This window comes from Budorcas taxicolor, chromosome 3 (genome assembly GCF_023091745.1).
Source record: "Budorcas taxicolor isolate Tak-1 chromosome 3, Takin1.1, whole genome shotgun sequence".
Taxonomy (NCBI): domain Eukaryota; kingdom Metazoa; phylum Chordata; class Mammalia; order Artiodactyla; family Bovidae; genus Budorcas; species Budorcas taxicolor.
Genome location: NC_068912.1, coordinates 43,439,283 through 43,462,779, shown reverse-complemented (window position 1 = coordinate 43,462,779; position 23,497 = coordinate 43,439,283). Strand labels below are relative to the sequence as shown.

The window sequence follows — 23,497 nt, the reverse complement described above, 5'->3', positions numbered from 1 at the left end:
TTTTAAACTAATTCTCTCCATATCAGTAGTCATCTGTGTTACTTATCAAGTCACTACATCTTTGAGCCCCTTATTTCTAAGCTATAAAGTGAGAATCTTTTTGTTTGTGCCTCTTTTGGCCCTAAAATTCAAAGATTCTAGTTTAGTTCTCTTTGGAAGCCCACGTAATGCTTTATCTCACAAGAGAACTAACTTAGTTCTTATTTCATTTCAGATAAGATTCCTTTGCTAAGCAAAGAAAAACTACCTGTTGTAGGAATTGGAAAGCATCTGTGTGGTGTGGCAACAGGTATGTAAACATACAAATAATGTTGAGATGAACGCATTAAGTTTTAGCATGAAAGAGTCTCTCTTCAGTAGTTTTAATTCCTTGTTTATAATTCATTAATCTTCTTAGTAGCACTCACCCTGTATTATATCCAGTTTTAGAGCTTTCCTATTTAGTTGCTCATTTTGGTCACTTCATAGGATGAATTAAGAGTTTTATGTGTAAATGCTGTGTTATAAGGGCTTCCCTGGTGGCTCAGACGGTAAAGCGTCTGCCTGCAGTGCAGGAGACCCGGGTTCGATCCCTGGGTCAGGAAGATCCCCTGGAGAAGGAAATGGCAACCCACTCAAGTACTCTTGCCTGGAAAATCCCATGGACAGAGGAGCCTGGTAGGCTACAGACCATGGGGTCGCTAAGAGTAGGACACAACTGAGCGATGTTAGAAAAGGGTGGGGGGGGGGGAACCTTAAAGTTCTTTGGGTTATATTTCATCCAAAAGGAAATCAGTCATTTACAGAAGCTATTATGGTTCTTTTCCTGAAGCTACTCATTTTTTTTAGAATTGCTTAGGAAGGACTCTCCTACTAGAAGATGATTATTTATCAAAATTCTAGGGGAAACAAAAAAATGTTAAGATGTGTTGTCTTAAGCTTGGACCCATCAGATATAGTATGATAAAGTAGACAGAACATGGGCTTTGAAATCAAACAGTACAGGGTTCAGCTTTGTTGTGTAACTCTGGCAGATTAAACTTTGAGCCTCCGGTGAGGCCTACTTTCCACATTCTGACCCTCTTCTTAACTCTTCACTGTTTGCTATGACTATCATACATTTCAAGACTGACCCTGAACATCAGCTTCAGTAGATGCTTAGCTGATGACTTTCTTCTTTCTTTCTTTGGATTCTTTAAGTTCAAAACTTCCCTGGAATATATATGTAGAAAACACAAATTTTTTCTTTGCAAGTCATTTCCTCAACAAGGGTAAGAAAAATGAGAGCCAGTTTGAGTAGTTAGACTAAAAGTTTTTCAAATTTTAGATCTTAAGCTTCACATAGTTTTTTGGGGATGGGGGAAGTTGACTTGATGCAGAATAAATCATTAGAGAAAATTATTCAGTAATGAGAAAAGAGCAAATATGAGCAAAGTTGATATTAGTGCAAGTATAAAGCTAAGTAGGTTTTTGTTGTTGGGCTTTTAAAAACCATACTGCCTAATAAATGTAAAAATTACTTATTTTTAAAGATGATGTGGTTTGGGGGGGCCACATAATTGTGTTTGCAGATCTTGCATTACGATGTTTGGTTGAAACCTATGCTGCCAGTTGTGAGGAAAGGAATGAAGAACCTTTAGCCAAACGCATAAAGAATGATAAAACAGAAAAAGAAATTAACACTTTGGCCAAGGAAGGAAATGAAAAAAATATCCCAGAGAAGTGGACCCCTGTGGCTGGCATTGTTATTGCACTCTGTTGTCACCACAGGTGTGATTGGAGACATTATGTGGGCAAAGAATATTTCAGGGCTCTGGGCCTTGGAGCAGTGGATTTCCACTATTTCCAGCGAATGAGTAGTTGGGCGACTTGTGGGATGCGAAAAACGACTTTGGAAGCTTCAAATATTTCCACAAAAAGAAGAGATGAACAGATTGATGGCAGTGAAGAGCATCATGATGGAGGATACAGAGTCACTGATGACAGCGCTGAGAGTTTGCCTGGGTGAGTGGCTACTTTGAAGTGCACCGCACTAAGGCAGAAATACGTTATTATTGCTGTACTTTATTTTTAGATGAGTATTGCCAAAAATTCATTCATGAAAATATATTTTACCATCTAATTTTAGAATAAGTTAAAATACACACACTTTTATTATGGCATTAACAAAACGTATCTTTGAAGCATAGAACATAGCACCTAGAACATACTGTGCATTATTTATCAGTTTGTCAATAAATAGGAATAGCTAAAATAATTTACAGAATTTTAATAATGTGTTATGTGTGTTTATTCAATTTAGGTTTCTTACTGTTGAAGAAAAGAAGAAAATAGGGCATCTTTGTAAATTGCTGATTGACCAAGGCCGAATCAAGTATTTACAGCAGAAAGGCTTCAGTCCTGCTTTACAGTACTATATAGAACCTCTGGTATCTTTGGAAAATGTATTGTTAACTGCTTTACCAAATCATTCTTCACCACCAGAAACAAGTGCTTAATAGGAAAGAAATTTTGAACAACATCTGTCTTCCACCAAAAAAAATTTTTTTAATTGTATTTTTATATTCATGGAAATATCATTTAAATAGCAGATAATGTGAACTTTAAAAATGTTGTGGCCTCATTGAACTTAGGTAATGGCTTTGTTTTTTACTTTAGAAATCCAGACATTAGAGAATTCACCAAATTCCCAAAGCAGTCCTCTTCAGCAGGGCATCTTGAATTATACTATCCATCAGCATCTATGGAGTTTGGGGAAGTAGTTGAGCAGTTGACTTGGTTACCTGAAACACATAACATGCCAACATGTAACAGGTACATTCACTTTCTATTTGCATTAATTTTAGAAACTTATTTTCCTTTGGTTTTATTTAATACTTTTTATTTTTCAAGTTCAAGATGTAATGATCAATTATCAGTTTACAACAAGGACCAATCTGAGAATTTGGCTTATGTATGGATTTTTTGTCCAGGCAGATCTGGAAAGAATAATTAATTGTGATTATTTCTTTCTATTACAAATAAATACAGAATTGTTCTCAGTCAATTAATGAATTTATCTTCAGATTTCAAGAGCCATACCTGTATTTATATATTATCAAAATTTATTCATGACAGGCACTAAAACTAAAGAGGTAATTGGATAATTACCTCTTGGATAATAACTAATTGGATAATTATCTAGTTAAAACTTCCAAAAGGATACTTATAAGCCTAATTCACAAATTAAATTGAAATTTGTAAATAACTTCTGAAGTTGATTAGGCATCAGTATCTTTTAATGGGTCATTTTTACGTATATAAGGACAATTACAAGTATATTCTCTCCTGCTTGGGAAGATAATTTGGAATACAGTAGAAATTAGATAGTGATACCAAAAACCTCACATTTGGGCCTCAGCTCATAAGCAGTTTCTATGCACAAGTAAACATTAAACCAAACATGGTAGGACTGTTAGTCTTTTCCTCATCTCATCCTTGGTTTATTTCTGCTTTATTTGTAAAAATTGTCTTAATCATTGTACATTTGCCAAGATAAAGATCCAGAATTACCAATTTAGATACTATAATGATATTCTTAAATAACTAGTATTTGTAGGTCTGTGAGTATGTTAAATATGAAGTCTAGCACATTTTTACTTTCTGACCTTTCTACTTACATATCTCATGAGACTGCCTAGGTTCAAATCCTTACTACTTGATATCTTTGTGCCTCAGTTCCCCTCTTGAAATGGGGATGATGAAGATAATAATACCTCACAGGGTTGTCATATGAGCATTAGGTGATATAACATATTAAAATGCTTAGAACAGTTGTAAGTACAGAGTAAGTACTTAATAAATACTATGTTTTTAATAGTACTAATTCATAAAAATATTTTTAATGACAGACTTGGTTTTATTATCTCTGTTTAAGTTGTAACCTTTTTTCTCTTGTTGTAAGTTCTATGTCAAATATTATTAAAATAAAGTAGTTGGATTATTTTTAAAATTAGCTATTCATGCCTGCAAATTGAGACCATAAAGGAAGATAATAATACATTGTAATAAATTACAATGTATTTTTGCTGAGTTAGACCAATTTTGCTGAATTAGGCAATGCTAATTTGTGTTATCCAGTCTGTTTTACTTTATTCAACAATTTTTGCCTGGAAATAAAAAGATATTCTACAGCAGACATTATCTCTATTATGCTTCATGAAACATACATACACACACAAGAATTATACTGATGAAGTCCTGTGGACCATTTAGCTTAATGAATGTTTCTGACAATAATACCAGTTACTCTATGGGAAGAAGAGCCATAGAGTACTTGCTGTAGATCAACATGCCAGCTGTAGGTAAAGATTATTGTTTTCCCCAACCTTGCTTATTTCTTTCCCTTCAGATAACATGAGACAGTGAATATGTGGGATATACATAGGAGCTATTTCTTGACCGGCAAAATTTGCAGGTTCAGTAAACTTAAACTTTAGATTGATCTACACAGCTGCCTCTTCCTTCATGTCCCACAGGTACATCACATATACTGTGTTGAAACTTAAGTTCATGTTCCACTTCTACCACCAGACCAGCTTCATTTCCCCATCTCAGCATCACCAGTCATCTAGTTGTTCCAGCCAAAACCAGATTCATCCTGGACAACTCCTTTTTCTCATCTTCATTCAGTCATCAATTCTGTCTCCTACCTGTCTTTTATATATTTATACTCTGCTATCCAAACCTAGGCCCCAAACTATTACAAATTTTTTACATATCTTCCTCCAATCTGTCCTCAATGTTACTGTTTCTGCAACCTTGCTACAACAGATCTAATGACCTTCCTTGGGTGTCGGTAAAAATATTTTTTCAGCTGAAAATACTCTTTACCTTTTGCTTGGATTATACCTGCTCTTCAAAATAACTGAAGATGTAACTAAATTCTGTGTTTTAACTGAAAAATTCTTCACATTTTAGTGAATTATAAAATTTTTCTATTACTAGCAATGTAGCAATGTTTTCTACTATCCTATTGCTTATTTTTTATTAACAGATTATTACGCCCTTTGTCCTCTTCCCCTTGGGTTAAGCCATTCTGTCCATAATTTAAAAAAGCAACAAAAAGGTTTTAATTCTAAATTATCAGTGATCAAAATCTACACATCAAAAACTCACATTGTAACTATTAGCTAAAATCTATGTTCTCTTGATAACATTTCACTCCTAGGCACAGTAGCAAAATGTTTTTTCTTTTTCCTAGTCAATTTTTTCTATTTGTGTATTATTGCAGAAAAAGAGGAAACAGTAAGGAAGGTAGTGTTTAATGAGTAACTGACATAACAAACTGATAGAATGAGGCAGTGAAGCTTTAAGAATTACATCTTCATTCACTTGGTTGTGCTTCAAGTTCTTGACCAAAGAAATTTATTTCCTGACTCTACTTGAAAAGGCTTCTTAACATTTTTACAACCTTTCTCTCCAAGGCTTTATCAAACTTGTGAACACATTTGAATTTCACTTTTTTTTCTTTTTCTGTCAACAATATTGAGTAAGAGACTAGGATTTGACAGAAAAGGTAAGATGGAATGAAAAGTCTATAAAGGAATTCATATATACACATACACACATTACTAAAAAGAATTTTTAACCTGTGTTCTGTACAAATCTCATACCTGCTCTCCGTGACTCCTGTATGTATGTGTGCATGAACTGAAGGCCGAATAATTCCCGTTCCTCTTCCTCATCTATGTTTTCACTGGGAGGAAGTGTTACTTCCAATTTCAATGGGTTGTCTCGGAAGTTGACAAACCTAGCAGTTCACCAAAAAACAGTATTTTTATAGGTGCCATAGAAGTGTACATTTATTTTCCTGGAGAAAGATCAAATGATAATATACTAAATTACTCTTTTTTAACTGGTTTCAATAACTGAACATCTTGGTGAGATGTGATATATCCCAAGAATCTTTAAGTTTCTTTCCTAGAAGAAAAAAATATTAGCTTTAGACAACTTATTTTTCAAGCTTGTAAAAGCAATTATTAGTCCATAGCATATGTTTAATGTGGTATAATTTAACTTGCAAGAGCAGTCTCAATGCATCTCAAAAGTACAATTAATGCTATGAACTTAAATTTTCTGCATATTTTTAAAAGTATGTCTTATCTATCATTATATTTTCACCATTGGGTACAGGGCTCAATAGTTGCTAAACAAATGAATGATTCTGTTGAAAGTTGCGGGATTTGTTATGAATTCCAATGGCTTATGCTCACTGTCAGGAAATTAACTTTTGGAAGATACTTGAGGAAGATCTGTTAGTAATTAACTTAGTAAAAAGTTGTATTTAACATTGCCTGTGTCAATTTGTAGTTATTTAGAAGGAAGATAATCACTATTCTTACAGTTTTGGTGTTTGTATCATGGATAAAGTTTGTTAGCAATTATAAAGATGATTTTCAGGAAGATGTCACCAACAGATGACATTCCTTAAAGCTGATAAATCCCACTACTGTTTTAGTTTCAAGGATTCTTGAGTAATTTAGGCCAGTATTATATGAACCCTATTTATAAATTATAGCACTTCAAAGTTGGAAGAGATTTTTTAATGTATTTATTTGAATGAGAAATCTATTCATAACAATTTTTTCATATTACTTTGTTCTGCAGCTAGAAAGGAACATGTGGGTTCTGTGTCTACAAGTTTTACCTTAGATTGGTCATCTCTTCCATACGCACTGGAATATCTTGCAGTTTATTGTTGCTGAGAACAAGAGTACTCAGATTTTTCATAGTGCTGATTGTTTCTGGCAAACATGTTATTTCATTCCGTTGCAACCATAATGTATGTAGATTTTGCATTCTGAAGAATTAAAAGAGGTTTCTGTGATTAATCACATATAATATGAAAACCCTGGTTCTTATTAAAAAATTTTTAATGTCAAACTATATAATATCTTGTTTAACCAGTCTGCCTGAGTTAACTGACTTAACATTACCTGATTTTAGGGAAACTAGATCAGGGAGCTAATCTCCGTTTGCAGTACAACTCCCATGTAGTAGAAATGAAATCAAGGTATTCTACAATTCTTCACTATTTCATAGATTTCTTGCAGAAGAACTGCTAAAATGTTATATAATCTTAATTAGAATCTTAAAAGCAAACTCAGAAATTATTAATATGCCCATTTAGAGCAAGGCAAGTATGCATATTGTTTAACAGCGTGGACTCAGGCCAGGGTGCAGGTGTTGATTAGTCACTAAGTCATATCTGATGCTTTTGAGACCCCAGGGGACTATAGCCCACCAGGCTCCTCTGTCCATGAGATTTCCCAGGCAAGAATACTAGGGTCGGTTGCCATTTCCTTCTCCAGGGGATCTTCCAGACCCAGGGATCAAACCCCACATCACTTGCATTGCAAGTGGATTTTTTACAGCTGAGCCCCTGGAGGGTGTGGATGCCTGGGTTCAAATTGTAGCTGTCACACTTACTGTGATCTTCAGCAATTCACTAACATCTCTACATCAGTTTCCTCAATCAATTTTTAAACTGCACAGAGCAAGCACTAAGCAATGTTGTTATTGTGGCATATTCTTGTCAATTTGTTGATTTCAGAAAGTCCATTTTTCTGTCCCAAACCTCATGCCCCCTCCTTTTTTTTGTCTGCACCACATGGCTTGTGGGATTTTAGTTCCCTGGACCAGAGATGGAATCTGAAGTAGCACTAAACAGATCTATTGTGAGTGATTATCTCTGGGGTCTCGTTTGTTTTGTTTGTTGTTTCTTATTTGTCATAGATGGCTTCAATACATCTCTTGGTAGTTAAAAAAAAAGTTATTTTACCTTTCTATAGTATCAGGAAGTTGTTTGAGTCTGTTGCTTCCCATATCAAGCCACTCAAGAGCAGGCATGTTCAGCACAGCAGGAGGGATTGTAGTAAAGAGGTTCATACTCAAATCAAGGTGAGTAAGCTTTAACAAATTGCTGAGCTGAAAAGGAAGGCAAAGTGTTTCAAAATGTCCACAATGTAAGCTACTACAACACTCACATTGGTAAAGGAGATATTTCACGTCGAGTGTTTACGTTATGCTTGGGCTTTATTTAGTCGTAGAAATCCATAGCAAATTTGAGAGAACAATAAAGCTAAATAACCTCCAGATAAATGAAAAGTTCTCATAGAAAGTTCATCTATTCAAAGAAAACATATCTTCCAAAATCACCAAGCTCCGGGGTTTAGAGCACCCACCTGGCAGAAGCTTTTGTTTTTCTTTCTGTGAGTATGTTTTCCTTTTCTCTAGTAGTGGAGATTTTCTTGGGAAAACCCAAAGTTCAGAATAATAGTTATCTTTGTTAAACCCCCTTTTTTTGTGCCTGATGCTTTACACATGTTATCTCAGTCATAGTATTTACTGTTTGGTAAATTGTGTTTTTTAAAATGAATAAAAAATTGATTAAGACTAACAGCACCAGTGTGCTCAGCTTAAGAAAGCAAATATATTGATATCACTAGCCTGGTAGGCTGCAGTCCATGGGGTCGCTAGGAGTCTGATAGAACTGAGCGACTTCACTTTCACTTTTCACTTTCATGCATTGGAGAAGGAAATGGCAACCCACTCCAGTGTTCTTGCCTGGAGAATCCCAGGGATGGGGGAGCCTGGTGGGCTGCCGTCTCTGGGGTCGCAGAGTCAGACACGACTGAAGTGACTTAGTAGCAGCAGCAGCCCTCTATATATATCTCCGTTCTTCCTCTTGAAAGATAACTCTGTCCTGAATTTGGTATCTGTTATTCCCATGCATTTTCAAATGTTTTTATTACTATACATAAATAAATGTTTTCTATGTTTTTCTCTCTATATATTACTATTATGTGTATTTTTTCAGAAACAAAATTATCTTTTTATATGTTTTAAAGATGATACTATACTTAACCTTTCTTTAACTTGCTTTTTTCTCTCGGTGTCAGTCTTTATATGAATTCATGTTGATGCATACAGCTCTAGTTTAGTCATTAACTTTACAAAGTTAGTACCTTTTTTACCCTTTTACGGACAAAATGGTTTGTCCGTAAAGAGACCATGTGACTAGAAATGATGGAGCTATGATGTGCACTCAAGTTTTCATGGACCTAAAGTCACAAAATTTCTAAATTTCTCTTTCTTCTGTAGAGAATGTAAGAATTTAGTTAAGTTTTACAAAAGATTCTCCATTTAGTTAGGCAATTCTGTGTTTTCTTTCTGTCTCAGGGCACATTGAGATTCATTCCACAGCTAACTAAAACTTCAAAAAATGCAGAGATACAGTGATTATGGGTAATGCAAAAATGCAGTTTTCCATTTAGTAGGTGATATTTCTCCAACTTTGGAATTCAAGTGATGAAAAAAAACACTTTTTCAAAACGTCATCAGATTTAAAATTTTTCAGATGGTTCAGAATTGTATATAAAACGATTATTTTTGTATTAGCATAATTGTTTGTGTTACAGTGTTGCATCTTAATGGCTTAGAGGTACATCTCCTATAACAGGATTTCTCAGTGGTGCTAAGATCCTTTGGTTCTAGAAGAATGAAGAAAAATATTAAAACCATTATAATCTAAATCTTCATTTGGCATATGTGAAAACTGAGACCTAGGTTAGGTAAAGTGGGATGTTCAAGGCCACACAGCTACCTTTAAGCCACACTTGGAAATAATTCCAGGCTCATGATCTCAGTTCAGTATTTGTTCCTATAAAAGCTTTAAGTAAAGACATTAAGGTTAAGATAGGTTATTAGACACACCCAAATTTCACTTTTTACTGACAGAACCAAAGCTAAAAACAAAATCACAATAATTAGGAATTAGAAATGGAATATTTATTGGCCCTCTCTTAAATAAAAAGAAATTGTCCCTATGATCATGGTTTTCATCATAATCAAGTATGATAACCAAGACAAGGTGGGAAAGGGGAATAGTCTTTTAAGTTTTATTCTTTTACATAACTCTTATCCTGCAAAATCATTGTTTTCTGGGCAAAGCACCATGGAAATTTTCCTTTGCTGATTCATAAGAGCCTTAAATGTGCTTGAAAAATAATATAGAAGTCTGTATCTCTATGATCAGTTTTACCAATAACAAGATATACCAATAAAAGTTTGAAGCCTTCACAAGCCCATTGCCTTGGCTTTTCCTTGACAGAGCCTGGCAAGCTAGCAAATATACTTCCTAACCTGAAGAATTCGTGTCTTTTCACTTCACCTGTATCTCAAAAGCTGATCACCTGTAAAAACCAAGAGATAAAAAAGTTTTTCTATCACCACGCTGCCTGTTCTTTATGATAAGGACATTCATTTAGTATTATGTAATTACTTCATACTGAGCTGAGCCTTCAATTCTGGAAATAGAAATGATTCTCACTCTGGCCTTCAAAGAGATCACAGTCTAGTCAACAAATAATGTCGGTACTGTGCCAATAATAGAAATATCTTTTATGCTAAATAGGTCTTTCTCTAATTAAAAACATACATTATAATAAATTGTTTTCTCTATATTTTCTGAAATTTATAGCATTTTTTTATTAGTGTTATTTTTAGTGATCATACAGGGGAGAAGTAAGTCACTAGTAGATGGAAAATATAATCATAGGCATTTACATCATTCTGACCTCTTGTGGAAGATCACTTATGTCTCTGTTAACAGCAAGTTCAAGTTTCTCCAAGCTGGCACAGTAACTTAGTTCCATGGGGACAGTTTTGATTCTATTGTAGCTAAGAATCAGTTCCTGAAGTCTAGTGAGCAGTCCTATGGAAAAATAATACACAATAAATAGCAGAGGGATATAAAATACTGTTTCCAGTTATTAAGTATTACAGCATAACTTACTTTCCAGGTTTAAATTGGGAAATTCACATTTAGGCTTTTCCCTTTTCCTGGTATGTGTCCTGCCCCTTTTTCAGAAAAGCAGCAGATGATTTATCAGTACATGCAAAAAAATTTTTTTGTTCTGCTTTATCTGTACTATATCCTGACCAGTTTTCCATTTGGGGATTTTTTTCCCTCCATTTAAAGAAATTTATCTAATTTTTCTTTCTTGTCTTCAATCAGTTCCCTTGTAGAAGGAATAACTGAACTAACAATATTGTTTCCAGAATCAATACAATATTTCCAATACAATATTATTTCCAAAGAGACTTTTCTTGCATTAAAACCTCATCTTGAATCACCTCAGTAAACCCAGAAGCTTGGATCCCCTGGAAGCTTCAATTCAGATGTTTAGAGTTTTCTCAAGATGTAGGACTATATAAAGATGAGATCTTTATTCCATGTATCAAAAAAAATTCTCAACAAAAAACACAGGAATAGAAGCAATCTTCCTTACCAATTCCTCGAGGTATCTCAGAAATTGTGTTTCGAGATAAATCTAATACAATAAGGTTCTGGAACCTTCCAATGAATTCAGGAATTTTCAGCAAGCCAATTCTATGAAGTTGCCATTCCTGTAGCTGGTTCAGTTTTAGTAGAGAAGAAGGGAGAGTCTAAACTCAAGTAAAAGAAATGACAGAGTTACTATATTACTTAAATTATTTCATTATCATGCCACATTGAAATGTGATTGTAGAGATATTACTTGATTTGTAAAAGAAATTAGGCATATTTTTTCTTTAATGAATTACATTTCCAAGTGCTTTGTGCTACTTCTAAGTTTTAACAACTTTACTTTCCAAGGGGGATGCTAAACCTTCAAACCCCAGTCAGAATAACATAAACAAAAATAAGGTATTTTAGTCAATATTGCTCACGCATAGAGGTGTGTTCTATTCTAAAGACTCTATTAGGCTTAATGAGAGTACATATGTTATTGAAAATGAGAATATGGTGGTTAATTGAAATTATAGAAAAAAATCATTTTAATCAATAATTCAAACTTCTCTTCCCTTTCTCTTTTTAAATTCTTTACTTATTTTTGGCTGCTCTGGGTCTTTATTGCTGTGTGCAGGCTTTCTCCAGTTGCGGTGAGTGGGGGCTAGTCTCTAGTTGCTGTGGCCTCTCTTGTCAAGAAGCACAGGCTCTAAGCAGGCAGGCTTCAGTAGTCGCAGCACACAGACTCAGGTGCCCCATGGCATATGGGATCTTCCAGGAGGAGGGATAGAACGCATGTCCCCTACATTGGCAGGGGGATTCTTAACCACTGGACCACTAGGAATGTCCCTTTCCTTTCTGTTTCAAAATAGTATCATGTTTTAAAGATGATTTTCTTTTAAATTAAGAGTTTTAAAATTTCAACTATTCTGAACTCTATGCCTTTTCTCTATTACCCTAAAGTAGCCAAAAGACAAAATAAAGGCGGTAACCACCTTGCTAAATACACCAATGTGTATGAAGACAAACACTGAATTAAGGGATAAAGTTGGCCCTTGTTAAAATTAGACTAGGCCTAACATACAATAATTAAACAGATATCTGTTTGTATATGCGTATGTGAGTGTGTGAAAGAAAGAGGGAGGGAAGGAGAGAAAGAGAAGATAATATGAATCCGATTGTGGACCTAAGAAAAATTAATATACATTTCCATTTTGTGAACTTTTAACTGAGCATTAGCTTTGGAAAGCAATATGATTTTTGTTAAGCAGTCTTTATGAAAAATGAGAAAATGCTTATTAGAAGGATTAGTGGAGAAAATATTACAAATGACTTAAATTTAGGCAGCATTAAAGCACACTGGTTGAATTTTTGAACAAAAAAGTTAGGAAGTTATGTTCATTTTCAGTTCCTATTGCCCAAATTCATTTGGTATTATACACTATTAAAATCAGAATTCCTAACTATTTCAGACTTAAGCACATAGTTTAAGAATCATTCTCTCAACTCTCCCACAATGCAAAATATAAAAAATATTGCTTCTATAAAGCTTACCTTCCATTCCTCTTTTTCTATCTTTAAAATGACTCTCCCATCTTCCTTGGTGACCTTTTCTCTTAGCTTGGTTAAGCATACTCGTTCTTCCCAGATTCGCACTAGCCTAGGAGACCAGGAAATCATTTTAGGTCACAGGTAGTAACATAGGTAGCATTCACTTTTGTATGAAAAAGTAACCCATCAAAAACAAACATTTGATTGACAGTATCTGGAAATCAAACAATTATTTTGTAAGACATTTAATTTGATTAATATGATAAATGCCCTCTTTTTTAACGTTTTGAAAAGTATTATACCTCTCCTTAGATTTTTTGCAACAGATTGGTTAAGATATAATTCACATACCATAAAAATCTGACACAATTTGGTGTTTTCTGGTATATCTGCAGAGCTGTGCAACCATTACCACTCTCTGATCTAAAACATTTTCAGCACTTAAGAAAGAAACCCCATGCCTGAGCAGTCACTCCCCATTCCACCCTCCCTCAGCCCCTGGCAACCAATAACCTTTCTATATCTATGTATTTGCCTATTGTAGATACTTCATATAAAAGGTATTCTATAATATGTGGTCTTTTGTGTAGCAGGGTTTTATCCAAAATTTGTACATGTGTGTATAAGTACTTACTTCCTTTTTATAGAAGAAGAATATTCTACTCCATCAGTTCAGTTCAGTTCAGTTGCTCAGTTGTGTCCAACTCTTTGCGACCCCAAGGACTGCAGCACACCAGGCCCCCCTGTCCATCACCAACTCCCAGAGCCTACCCAGACTCATGTCCATTGAGTCAGTGATGCCATCCAACCGTCTCATCCTCTGTCATCCCTTTCTCCTCCTGCCTTCAATCTTTCCCAGCATAGGTCTTTTCAAATGAGTCAGCTCTTCATAGCAGTACTAGAGTTTCAGCTTCAACATCAGTCCTTCCAGTGAACACTCAGGACTGATCTCCTTAAGGATGGACTGGTTGGATCTCCTTGCAGTCCAAGATACTCTCGAGTCGTCTCCAACACCACAGTTCGAAAGCATCAGTTCTACAGTGCTCAGCTTTCTTTATAGTCCAACTCTCACACCCATACATGACTACTGGAAAAACCATAGCCTTGATTAGATAGACCTTTGTTGGCAAGGTAATATCTCTGCTTTTTAATATGCTGTCTAGGTTGGTCATAACTTTCCTTCCAAGAAGTAAGCGTCTTTTAATTTCATGGCTGCAGTCACCATCTGCAGTGATTTTGGAACCTAAAAAAATAAAGTCAGCCACTGTTTCCCCATCTATTTGTCATGAAGTGATGGGACTGGATGCTATGATCTTAGTTTTCTGAATGTTGAGTTTTAAGCCAACTTTTTCACTCTCTTCTTTCATCAAGAGGCTCTTTAGTTCTTCTTCACTTTCTGCCATAAGGGTGGTGTCATCTGCATATCTGAGGTTATTGGTATTTTTTCCAGCAATCTTGATTCCAGCTTGTGGTTCATCTATCCCAGTGTTTCTCATGATGTACTCTGCATAATAAGTTAAATAAGCAGGGTGACAATATACAGGCTTGATGTACTCCTTTCCCAGTTTGGAACCAGTCTGATGTTCCATTTCCAGTTCTAACTGTTGCTTCCTGACCTGCATACAGATTTCTCAAGAGGCAGGTCAGGTGGTCTGGTATTCCCATCTCTTTCAGAATTTTCCACAGTTTATTGTGATCCACATGGTCAAAGGCTTTGGCATAGTCAATAAGGCAGAAATAGATGTTTTACTGAAACTCTTGCTTTTTCCATGATCCAGCGGATGTTGGCACTTTGATCTCTGGTTGCTCTGCCTTTTCTAAAACCAGCTTGAACATCTGGAAGTTCACAGTTCATGTATTGCTGAAGCCTGGCTTGAAGAATTTTGAGCATTACTTTACTAGCTTGTGAGATGAGTGCAATTGTGCGGTAGTTTGAGCATTCTTTGTCATTGCCTTTCTTTGGGATTGGAATGAAAACTGACCTTTTCCAGTCCTGTGGCCACTGCTGAGTTTTCCAAATTTGCTGGCATATTGAGTGCAGCACTTTCACAGCATCATCTTTTAGGATTGAAATAGCTCAACTGGAATTCTGTCACCTCCACAAGCTTTGTTCGTAGTGATCCTTTCTAAGGCCCACTTGACCTCGCATTCCAGGATGTCTGGCTCTAGGTTGGAGATCACACCATTGTGATTATCTGGGTCATGAAGATCTTTTTTGTACAGTTCTTCTGTGTATTCTTGCCACCTCTTCTTAATATCTTCTGCTTCTGATAGGTCCATACCATTCCTGTCCTTTATTGAGCCCATCTTTGCATGAAATGTTCCCTTGGTATCTCTAATTTTCATGAAGAGATCTCTAGTCTTTCCCATTCTGTTCTTTTCCTCTATTTCTTTGCATTGATCGCTGAGGAAGGCTTTCTTATCTCTCCTTGCTACTCTTTGGAACTCTGCATTCAGATGCTTATATCTTTCCTTTTCTCCTTTGCTTTTTGCTTCTCTTCTTTTCACAGCTGTTTGTAAGGCCTCCCCAGACAGCCATTTTGCTTTTTTGCATTTCTTTTCCATGGAGATGGTCTTGATCCCTATTTCCTATACAATGTCACAAACCTCTGTCCACAGTTCATCAGGCACTCTGTCTATCAGATCTAGTCTCTTAAATTCTACTGCATGGATATACCAAATTTGTTGACCCATTCATCAGTTGATGGACATTTTTAACTATTATAAATAGTGCTACTATGAATATTCATGTAAAATTTTCAGATAGATCTATGTTTTCATTTCTCTTGAGTGTGTATATTCCTAGGAGTGGAATTGCTGGATCACTTCATAAACCTACATTTAACTTTTTTAAACCAAACTGTGTCCAAATTGCAGCAGTGTATGAGGGCTCTAGTTGCTCCATAGCTTTGCCTTCAGTTGTTAATGTCCATCTTCTTGTTCATAGCTATCCTAGTGGGTGTGAAGTGGTACCTCATTGTTGTTTTGATTTGCATTTATTAAATATTTATAGATATCTAGTTTAAAAGTTTTTTAAAGGCTTGCAAATGATATAGTTCAACTTCAGAGTTAAATTGTATATTACTATATTCCATTTTATCCAGATTTAGTTTTCCAGATATAAAAATGCACAAAATTCTAGAATACATCCTATTGAATTTTGGTTCATAGCAAAAATACATAATGTCAAGCTATAAAAATGAGTAACAAAAGGTTGCAGAAGGTTACCTATTCCTATACTAGAAATTTTTCACGTATGAAAAATAAAGAATGAGTTTAGAATTGAAAGTTTTACACTTTTAGCCTATTAGAGTGATAAAGAATAAACAAAATATAAGCAATCATCATAGAACATAGATTTAATCAATTTGAATATTTATTTACCAAAATTCTCTTGACATCTGAGAATTAATATATATTCTTAGCAATTTTACATACTAATTGACCTTCAGGGAGGGTTTTATTTTAATGAACAGAAAACCAAATATCTCTAAAAGTATAACATTTGCTATCTTTATATGTTTGTGTTTGCAAAATATTTCTATGGAGCCTACATATGTTCATCCACTACTTTTCTGAAAATTAATTTGCTAACAATTGCACTGTGGCAACGGCTGTGTGTGGCCTTCCAGACTGAACAGTCGCTCAGTCATGCCCAACTCTTTGCGACCCCATGGACTGTAGCCCACCAGGATCCTCTGTCCATGGAATTTTCCAGGCAAGGATACTGGGGTGGGTTGCCATTTCCTTCTCCAGGGGATCTTCCCAATCCAGGGACTGAACCCAGGTCTCCTGCATTGCAAGTGGATGCTTTACCGCCTGAGCTACTAGGGAAGCCCTACTAGGGAAGCTTCCAATAAATGTGATTAAATGAGACAAAATATATAATGCCTTTTATTCAATTATACCATGTTTTATAAAAATAGAACTATTCAAACAGTAGACATAATGATTATTAATTACTTACTGCTCACTGAGATATACATATTCCAGAGTAAGATATAATGTTGAGCAATGAGGTATCTTACTCCCTACACTCTAACTTCAATTGAAGATCTCCATCAAGCACCTATTATATGCCAAATATTATGTTAGACATTGTGGATACAAAAACCTCTGTCCTTAATGAGTTTATAGTGAGGATAACTATTACCAGATAAGTTTATTTCCATCTCTTTAATGATTCACTTATTCTTTCTGGCTCTGTGTGATCTAAATCCAGAATGTATTACTTAATTCAGAAACCATGGACAAGACATCTCACTTCCAAGGATTTTGCCAATAATATATGGGGTTTGGATTAAATAATATCTAGTGTTTCTTCTAGATTTAATATTCTGTAATTCCTACACTGCTTATTTTAAGCTTGAGGCTCTTTCAAGTTTTAAATAGAAATTTTCTATCTCCTCTAAAACCCTTTTATTATACTCTAAAGCCTTTCTCAAATGTCATTATATCAACTCAAACCCAAGTGCTTAATTTTTTTCCAGGCAACCTTGTATCAAAAGACAGAACAATTTCTGTTTACACCTAAGGCTTGGGGGACTTCCCTGGTGGTGCAGTGGTTAAGACTTCATGCTTCCACTACAGGAAGCATGGGTTGGATTACTAGTGGGGGAACTTAAGATCCCATGGTGCAACCAAAAAAAAAAAGTTAAACTTAAGGGTTTCTAGTTAAATCTCTAGCCACTTTTAGCTGAGAAAAGAGCATTAGATTACATTCTTGCCTTTTCTTCTCCCTTGCCTGTTTTGTGCAGAGAAAATTGAAGCTGCTGAAATTAAATGATTCTTAGCCAGACATGTTTAATATTAATAGGTGAAATTCAGGAGTAAAGAAATAACTCATGATTTCTGACCACTGTTTTTTAAAAAATTGGATAGGATTTATTAAGAGTACTTGAGTTAACAGAGAACAGTCTTATGGTTGCCAAGGATGGCAGTGTTGGAGGGGGGAGGATTGGGAGTTTGGGATTAGCAGATATAAAGTAGTATATATAGGATGGAAAAACAACAAGGAACTATATTCAATAGCCTGTGATAAGCCATAATGGAAAAGAATATGAAAAAGGATATATATATGTGTGTGTGTATAACTGGGTCACTTTGCTATACAGCAGAAATTAATACGACATTGTAAATCAACTATATTTCAGTAAAATTTTTAAAAAAGAGCACTCAAGTTTGTCATAATTGTGTAATATAAATATAATAGGTTTTGTAAGAGTAGTTTTACTGTAAAGAGTCAATCTAGGGAAATTTTAAGACCTGAGGTTAATAGAATGCTTACTGAGTCAGACTGCTTATGTATGAATACTAGTGGGTACCAGTTCCACATTTATTAGCAGTATGATCTTTGGCAAGTTACCTAGGCCTATCCTTCAGGTTTTCCGTCTTTAAAATGGAGAAAATAACATCACCCATGTGTCACAGAGATTGCTTATCATTCTCCAATATGTTATTCCTCTTCTTCCTCATAATAGATCCTCTAAATATAACTGGGCACAAGACTTCATTTAGCCATCCTCCCTTGCAGTTAGGAATGGGTCATATGAAGCTTTGGCTAGTGAGATGTTAGCAGAAATAGTAATGTGTGCAACTTCCGGCTAGCTGGAATCAAGTACGTTGGCCACAGTTGGTCTATCTATGTATTTCGGGCCATGAAGTAACTAAAGTCTGTTCCTAAAGGAATGGAAACCATGCCCAGTTGAGCAACAAGATAAAAAGCCTGAATGTCTGACACAGTAGAGTGCTATGCCAGTCCTCTTCTTTGCTGGGAGAATACCAGTGATTCCAAGTTTTTGCACTCCCTCCAAGTTACCAAAGTATAAATCTTAATTTGTCTAAACAAGTCATACAGTCTCATTCCCCTAAAAGGTTACTAGATTAGGGGGTATAAAAATGACCTGATTCTGGCCAATGAGAGGTAGAGAGGCTAGCTAGGGGACCTCAGAAAGGTACTTTCATTCTTAAATAAGAAACAGAAATAAATATGATTGTTCCCACTCTTCCGATGACATAACGATATCTGGCTGCAATGCCTGAAAGTGTACCAGCCACCCTGCAACACTGAGAGAAGCTACCCTGAGGACCAAACTGGCATACCAAGATTAGCTGTGGAAGGTGGAAGAAGCAGAGTCCAGAAAATTGTGGAAGCTTTGGAACTGCCTTAACTCAGGACTTCCCTATTGTTTAAGCCGTTTTTAGTCGTGTTTTCTTTTATTAGCTGACACAAGACCATTTTTTAAAATGAGATATAATTGGCATCTAACATTATATTAAGTCTAAGTGTACAACATGATGGCTAGATATTTGTACATATTGCCAAACACTAAACATTGCCATTCAATATTTAGAGAGATCTAATGAGTGATATAATGGGAGCTATATGGAGTCGATGAGGACAGGGGCTAGCCTTGTCAAAGTGATGCGATACTTTGGAAACATCCAGTGAGGAAAGTAGGTATGTATCAATAAGGCAGAGGAAATGAGAGTCAAACTATAACCCAAACAGAGGACTCAGGTGATCCACAGTGGCCCTGGCTGGAACTCACAGCTATTTAGTTAGGTGAGAATCGACTGAACTTTCTAATGCAAGATGTTGTTTTAGCTCCTAGGGAATATAATGTTGAACAAACAATCTCTGAAAGTAGACTGTTGCTGCTGCTGCTGCTAAGTCACTTCAGCCATGTCCGACTCTGTGCGACCCCATCGACGGCAGCCCACCAGGCTCCACCGTCCCTGGGATTCTCCAGGCAAGAACACTGGAGTGGGTTGCATTTCCTTCTCCAGTGAAAAGTAGACTAAATGATACTAATTGAACTTTGATGAATGTTGAACAGACTCCTAGGATAATTACTAAATTCATTTGTATTTTTTGTGGCCCGCACCATATGGCCACACTTCATTGTCAGGTGCTTCCTTTAGTTATATTTTGAGTTTTCTGTAAATAAAAACCTCTATAAAATTCAATAGTAAGGCAATTAATAAATACTATTTTAATAATGAAGATGTTATAAATTTTTGTTAATTCAAAATAATAAACATGTTTTAGCATACTTTTGTTGGAATTCCTTCTCTCGCTTCAGGTCTTCATTGAGTTTCTTTATTCTTTTTTCCCAAACTTCCTTTACAGCATTGACAGCCCCAGTACTAACCACATTTTCTGACATGATTTCTCCACATTGTCACAGGGTCACCGACTTCATTAAATTTTGAATAACTGAATCACAGATGCCATCTCAGAAAGGACCTGATTGAACCAGAGAGGGGGGGATATGTGTTTCAGAATGTTTGTTGAGTGCCATAATGAACATAATAACATATTTATTGAACACATTCTACGTTTCCAAGACTATTTAATGTACTTTACATGCCATATTTCACTTCATAATTCTCATAAAAATGTCTTGACATGGGTACTTTTATTGTCTTTGTATAAAGAGAATAAAATCGAGCCCTAGAAAAGGTAGCTAAGTGGTTTACCTCCTGTCTCTAGTAAGTGACAGAGGGTGGAACTGACGCCAAGTCTACTTCCTTTGTTACTATTAATTCACAGTAATGAAAAACTGCAGCTACTTTACATGTCCAATTATAGGGAAATATGCAGTAATGGATATACAACATGAGCAGGCATCTTGACAGAGCTACTTAATCTAGATCCTATATACACAAGCTGGAATTCAGTTAAGTGGTAATATAGTGGGATTGTTTGCCCTTGTGGAAAATAAATTGCAAATGGACTCATCTAACACTGAGGATTGTGACCTGAATCTCGGAAAAGAGAGGCAAACAATAATAGGGGAATTGTTATGTAAGTCACGGTAAGTCTATTTGATGAGATGTTCTTTGCCTCTCATATAGTGGTATTGATTTTTCACCAAATTAATGAGCAATAATGAAAGAGTTTGATTCACAATTAATTATTTCTTCAAAACTCAAGAAGTAAAAGATTTCCACAATTATCACTTCTATTCAACATTATATTGAAATGCAATAAAGCAATATCGTGACTGAAATAGACAGGTATACAGTTTGGAAAAGAAGTAAAATTTGCAACAGCATAGGGAAAAAGGTGCCCTCAAACACTAAATGTGACTGCGCACATTGTTATAGTCTCTATGGAGAGAATTTTGGTAATATCTATCAAACTTAAAAGTCACACCAACACTTGTAGGAATTTACACTGAAAATATTTTCCATTTTAAAATGACACTAAATTATTCACTGTAGGGTTTTTCATGACAGCAAAAGGTTGGAAACAACAATAACTTTCTACCAGTAAATTACAGTAGATGTATATTGTAAGGAATTATATAGCTCCATAAAGAAGGAAAAGCATGTTATACACTGATAAAGCATGATATCCAAAATGTATGACTATGACACAATTTATCCATTCTAATTAATGTGGATATTTAGATCCCAAATTTTTGCTCTAATGAGCAAAACTGTTTCTGAAATTCCTGTTCTTATCTTCTTGATGCTCAAGTAGTAGTATTTCTATTGAGTATACCCAGAATTAGAATTGTTAGGTCACTATGTTCAAATTGATAAGATAGAGGCCAATTGTTTTCCTTGTACAGTTGTAGTAAGTAATTTCCAACGGAAAACAAGTGGCCTCTACCTTAATTACAGAGTTTCCATTGGAAATTGTTTCCCCATTGATGTATCCTCACCCCATATTACTGCATAAAATGATATCATGATCATAATTTATATTTTTCAGATTATTAACTGCTCCAGGCTAATAAAGATTGCCCAACTAAATAAAAGACAAAATCCTGTGTATTATTTACAAGGGCATACCTAAAAAATGAAAATAGAAAAAATGGAAGGCACAAAATAGAAAAAGATCAGTCTAGGTTTATACCCAAGAGAAGTTAAAATATATGTTCACACAAAAACTTGTACAGGAATGTTGATAGTAGCATTATTCACAATGGCCCCAAAGTGGAAAACAAGTAGCTGAGAAGTGGGAACAAAGGGCCATTAACTAACAAATGGCTATTAATGAACAAAATGTGACATATCCATACAATGGAATGTTATTCTGGCATGAAAAGGAACCTAAGCACTGCTACATCATGGGGAAACTTTGAGTAAAATGATGTTGATAGAAGACACAAAACACCAAAAATTGTATTATCCCATTTATATGAAATGTCCAGAATAGGCAAATCCATGAAGAAAGAATGTAGATTAATGATAACCATGGGGCTTTGCTGAGGGTACAAAGTTTCTTTCCTGAGTGATGAAAATCAACTTTTGAAATAAATCAACTTATGAAAAAGCAAAGATTATTTATGGCTAAAAACAGAGAATGTAATACATCTTCAAAATATAAATAAAAGTCCTTTTAATAGGGTGTAGAAGAAGGATATGAGAAAATAGAGGGTGAGGGAAGTAAGAGATATAGTCTATATTTTATGGAATGAGAGATTTAAGTATTGAAGCTATAAGGCAACAAAAAAAAATTAAAAGATATAACTATGGGAGTGCAGGTGAATTTAAGCATCATCTTTCATAATGAAACAACAGATAATGTCTAAAGCTGAGAAGGCACAGCATACTGCCTTTGAAAAAGAAAAAAAGTATTAAGGAGGTAACCACTGAAAACCAAATACTGAAATAGTTAAAATGGTTACTTTTAGGGTGATAAAAATGGGGTACATAATATTGCTTTTTCACTATTAATCTCCTCTAAATTACTGATTTCTTTAAAACTATGTAATTTGTGTGTGAGAGAAAGGCAGAGACAGAGAAGAAGAAAAATGTATTATAAAAGGGAAAAGTTTAACATTTGAGGATGAATATATAATTACTGATATGCAGGAAATTATTAGGAGGAGGTCCTTACTTAAAGCAATAAATGCAGCATTCAAATGGGGACAGATTTGCAAGATCTTTCTCCCAACAAGAAACTAGTATTTATGCTGATAATCCAACCCTCTGGGTATTAATATCACTGTCCAGTTATAATTTATTGTCTCAGATGTAAATAGGTTTGAAGCATGAATTTATCAGATAATAAAGAATTAAAATCTCAAGTACCTACATGTAAATGTGTATTTTACTAGACATGTATAATTTCATGTGCCAATTCATTTCCCCATTTCCCATTAAACTTTGATTAACCATCAATTTTCCTATAATAGTAACCAATGTCCCCTTGAGGAAAACAAGTCAGTAGTGATATATGCATTTCTGCCTCCGACATGGGATTGTGTTCTCTACCTTGGTTATTACAACAGAAAAACAGAAACCACGGCGGTAAAGTGAGCGTGGCTGTGACATGACTGAGGAGTCAACTCCCCAGAGTCAATAGAAAACAAAAGAAATACAATCTCTGAAGAAACACTTCTTGATTTCTGGGGAAGCCTGTCTTCCAGAGGAGGGCAACTAGACGAATGACTATGAACCTCCAAAGAGACTTTTAAATTCAGTTCCAACTTTAGTTGTACCTTCCAGCAAACACAGACACAGTAAAAACATCAGCAGCTATCTATAAGTCAAGAGTAGGAAAAAAAAATGTTTTTGAAAAATACGTACCACGGTCAGTGCATACAGGAGCTGACATGTCCAAAGTCAGTGTATCAACTAGGAGTGGACTGAAGGCAGAATTGTTTTCAGTGTGACTCCCAGTGATGAAAATCC

General features: G+C 35.2%; 2 protein-coding genes across 5 annotated transcripts in view; one reads left to right on the top strand and one right to left on the bottom strand.

Moving 5' to 3' along the window:
• TRMT13 (tRNA methyltransferase 13 homolog) overlaps positions 1-2,477 on the top strand; it is a 17,950-nt gene extending 15,473 nt beyond the window's left edge. Inside the window, exons 9-11 of the mRNA XM_052636952.1 lie at positions 215-289; positions 1,551-1,983; positions 2,282-2,477. Of these exons, the coding sequence (XP_052492912.1) occupies positions 215-289; positions 1,551-1,983; positions 2,282-2,477 (704 nt within the window). The remainder of the gene's footprint in view (positions 1-214; positions 290-1,550; positions 1,984-2,281) is intronic.
• Positions 2,132-23,497, bottom strand: LRRC39 (leucine rich repeat containing 39). 4 transcript variants are annotated; one of them, XM_052636954.1, is made up of 9 exons: positions 23,393-23,441; positions 19,999-20,093; positions 12,848-12,953; positions 11,313-11,469; positions 10,599-10,735; positions 7,802-7,947; positions 6,668-6,820; positions 5,634-5,770; positions 2,132-2,762 (listed from the first exon to the last, which is right to left on the bottom strand). In XM_052636954.1, exons 2-9 carry the CDS (start codon positions 20,001-20,003, stop codon positions 2,707-2,709), a joined length of 897 nt encoding a protein of 298 aa, XP_052492914.1. In that variant the 5' UTR covers positions 20,004-20,093; positions 23,393-23,441; the 3' UTR covers positions 2,132-2,706. The 4 variants fall into 4 exon arrangements, with proteins under 4 accessions (XP_052492914.1, XP_052492913.1, XP_052492915.1 ...); XM_052636953.1 differs by having other exon boundaries at positions 2,133-2,762; positions 19,901-20,093; positions 23,393-23,497; XM_052636955.1 differs by lacking the exon at positions 2,132-2,762 and having other exon boundaries at positions 5,691-5,830; positions 19,901-20,093; positions 23,393-23,497.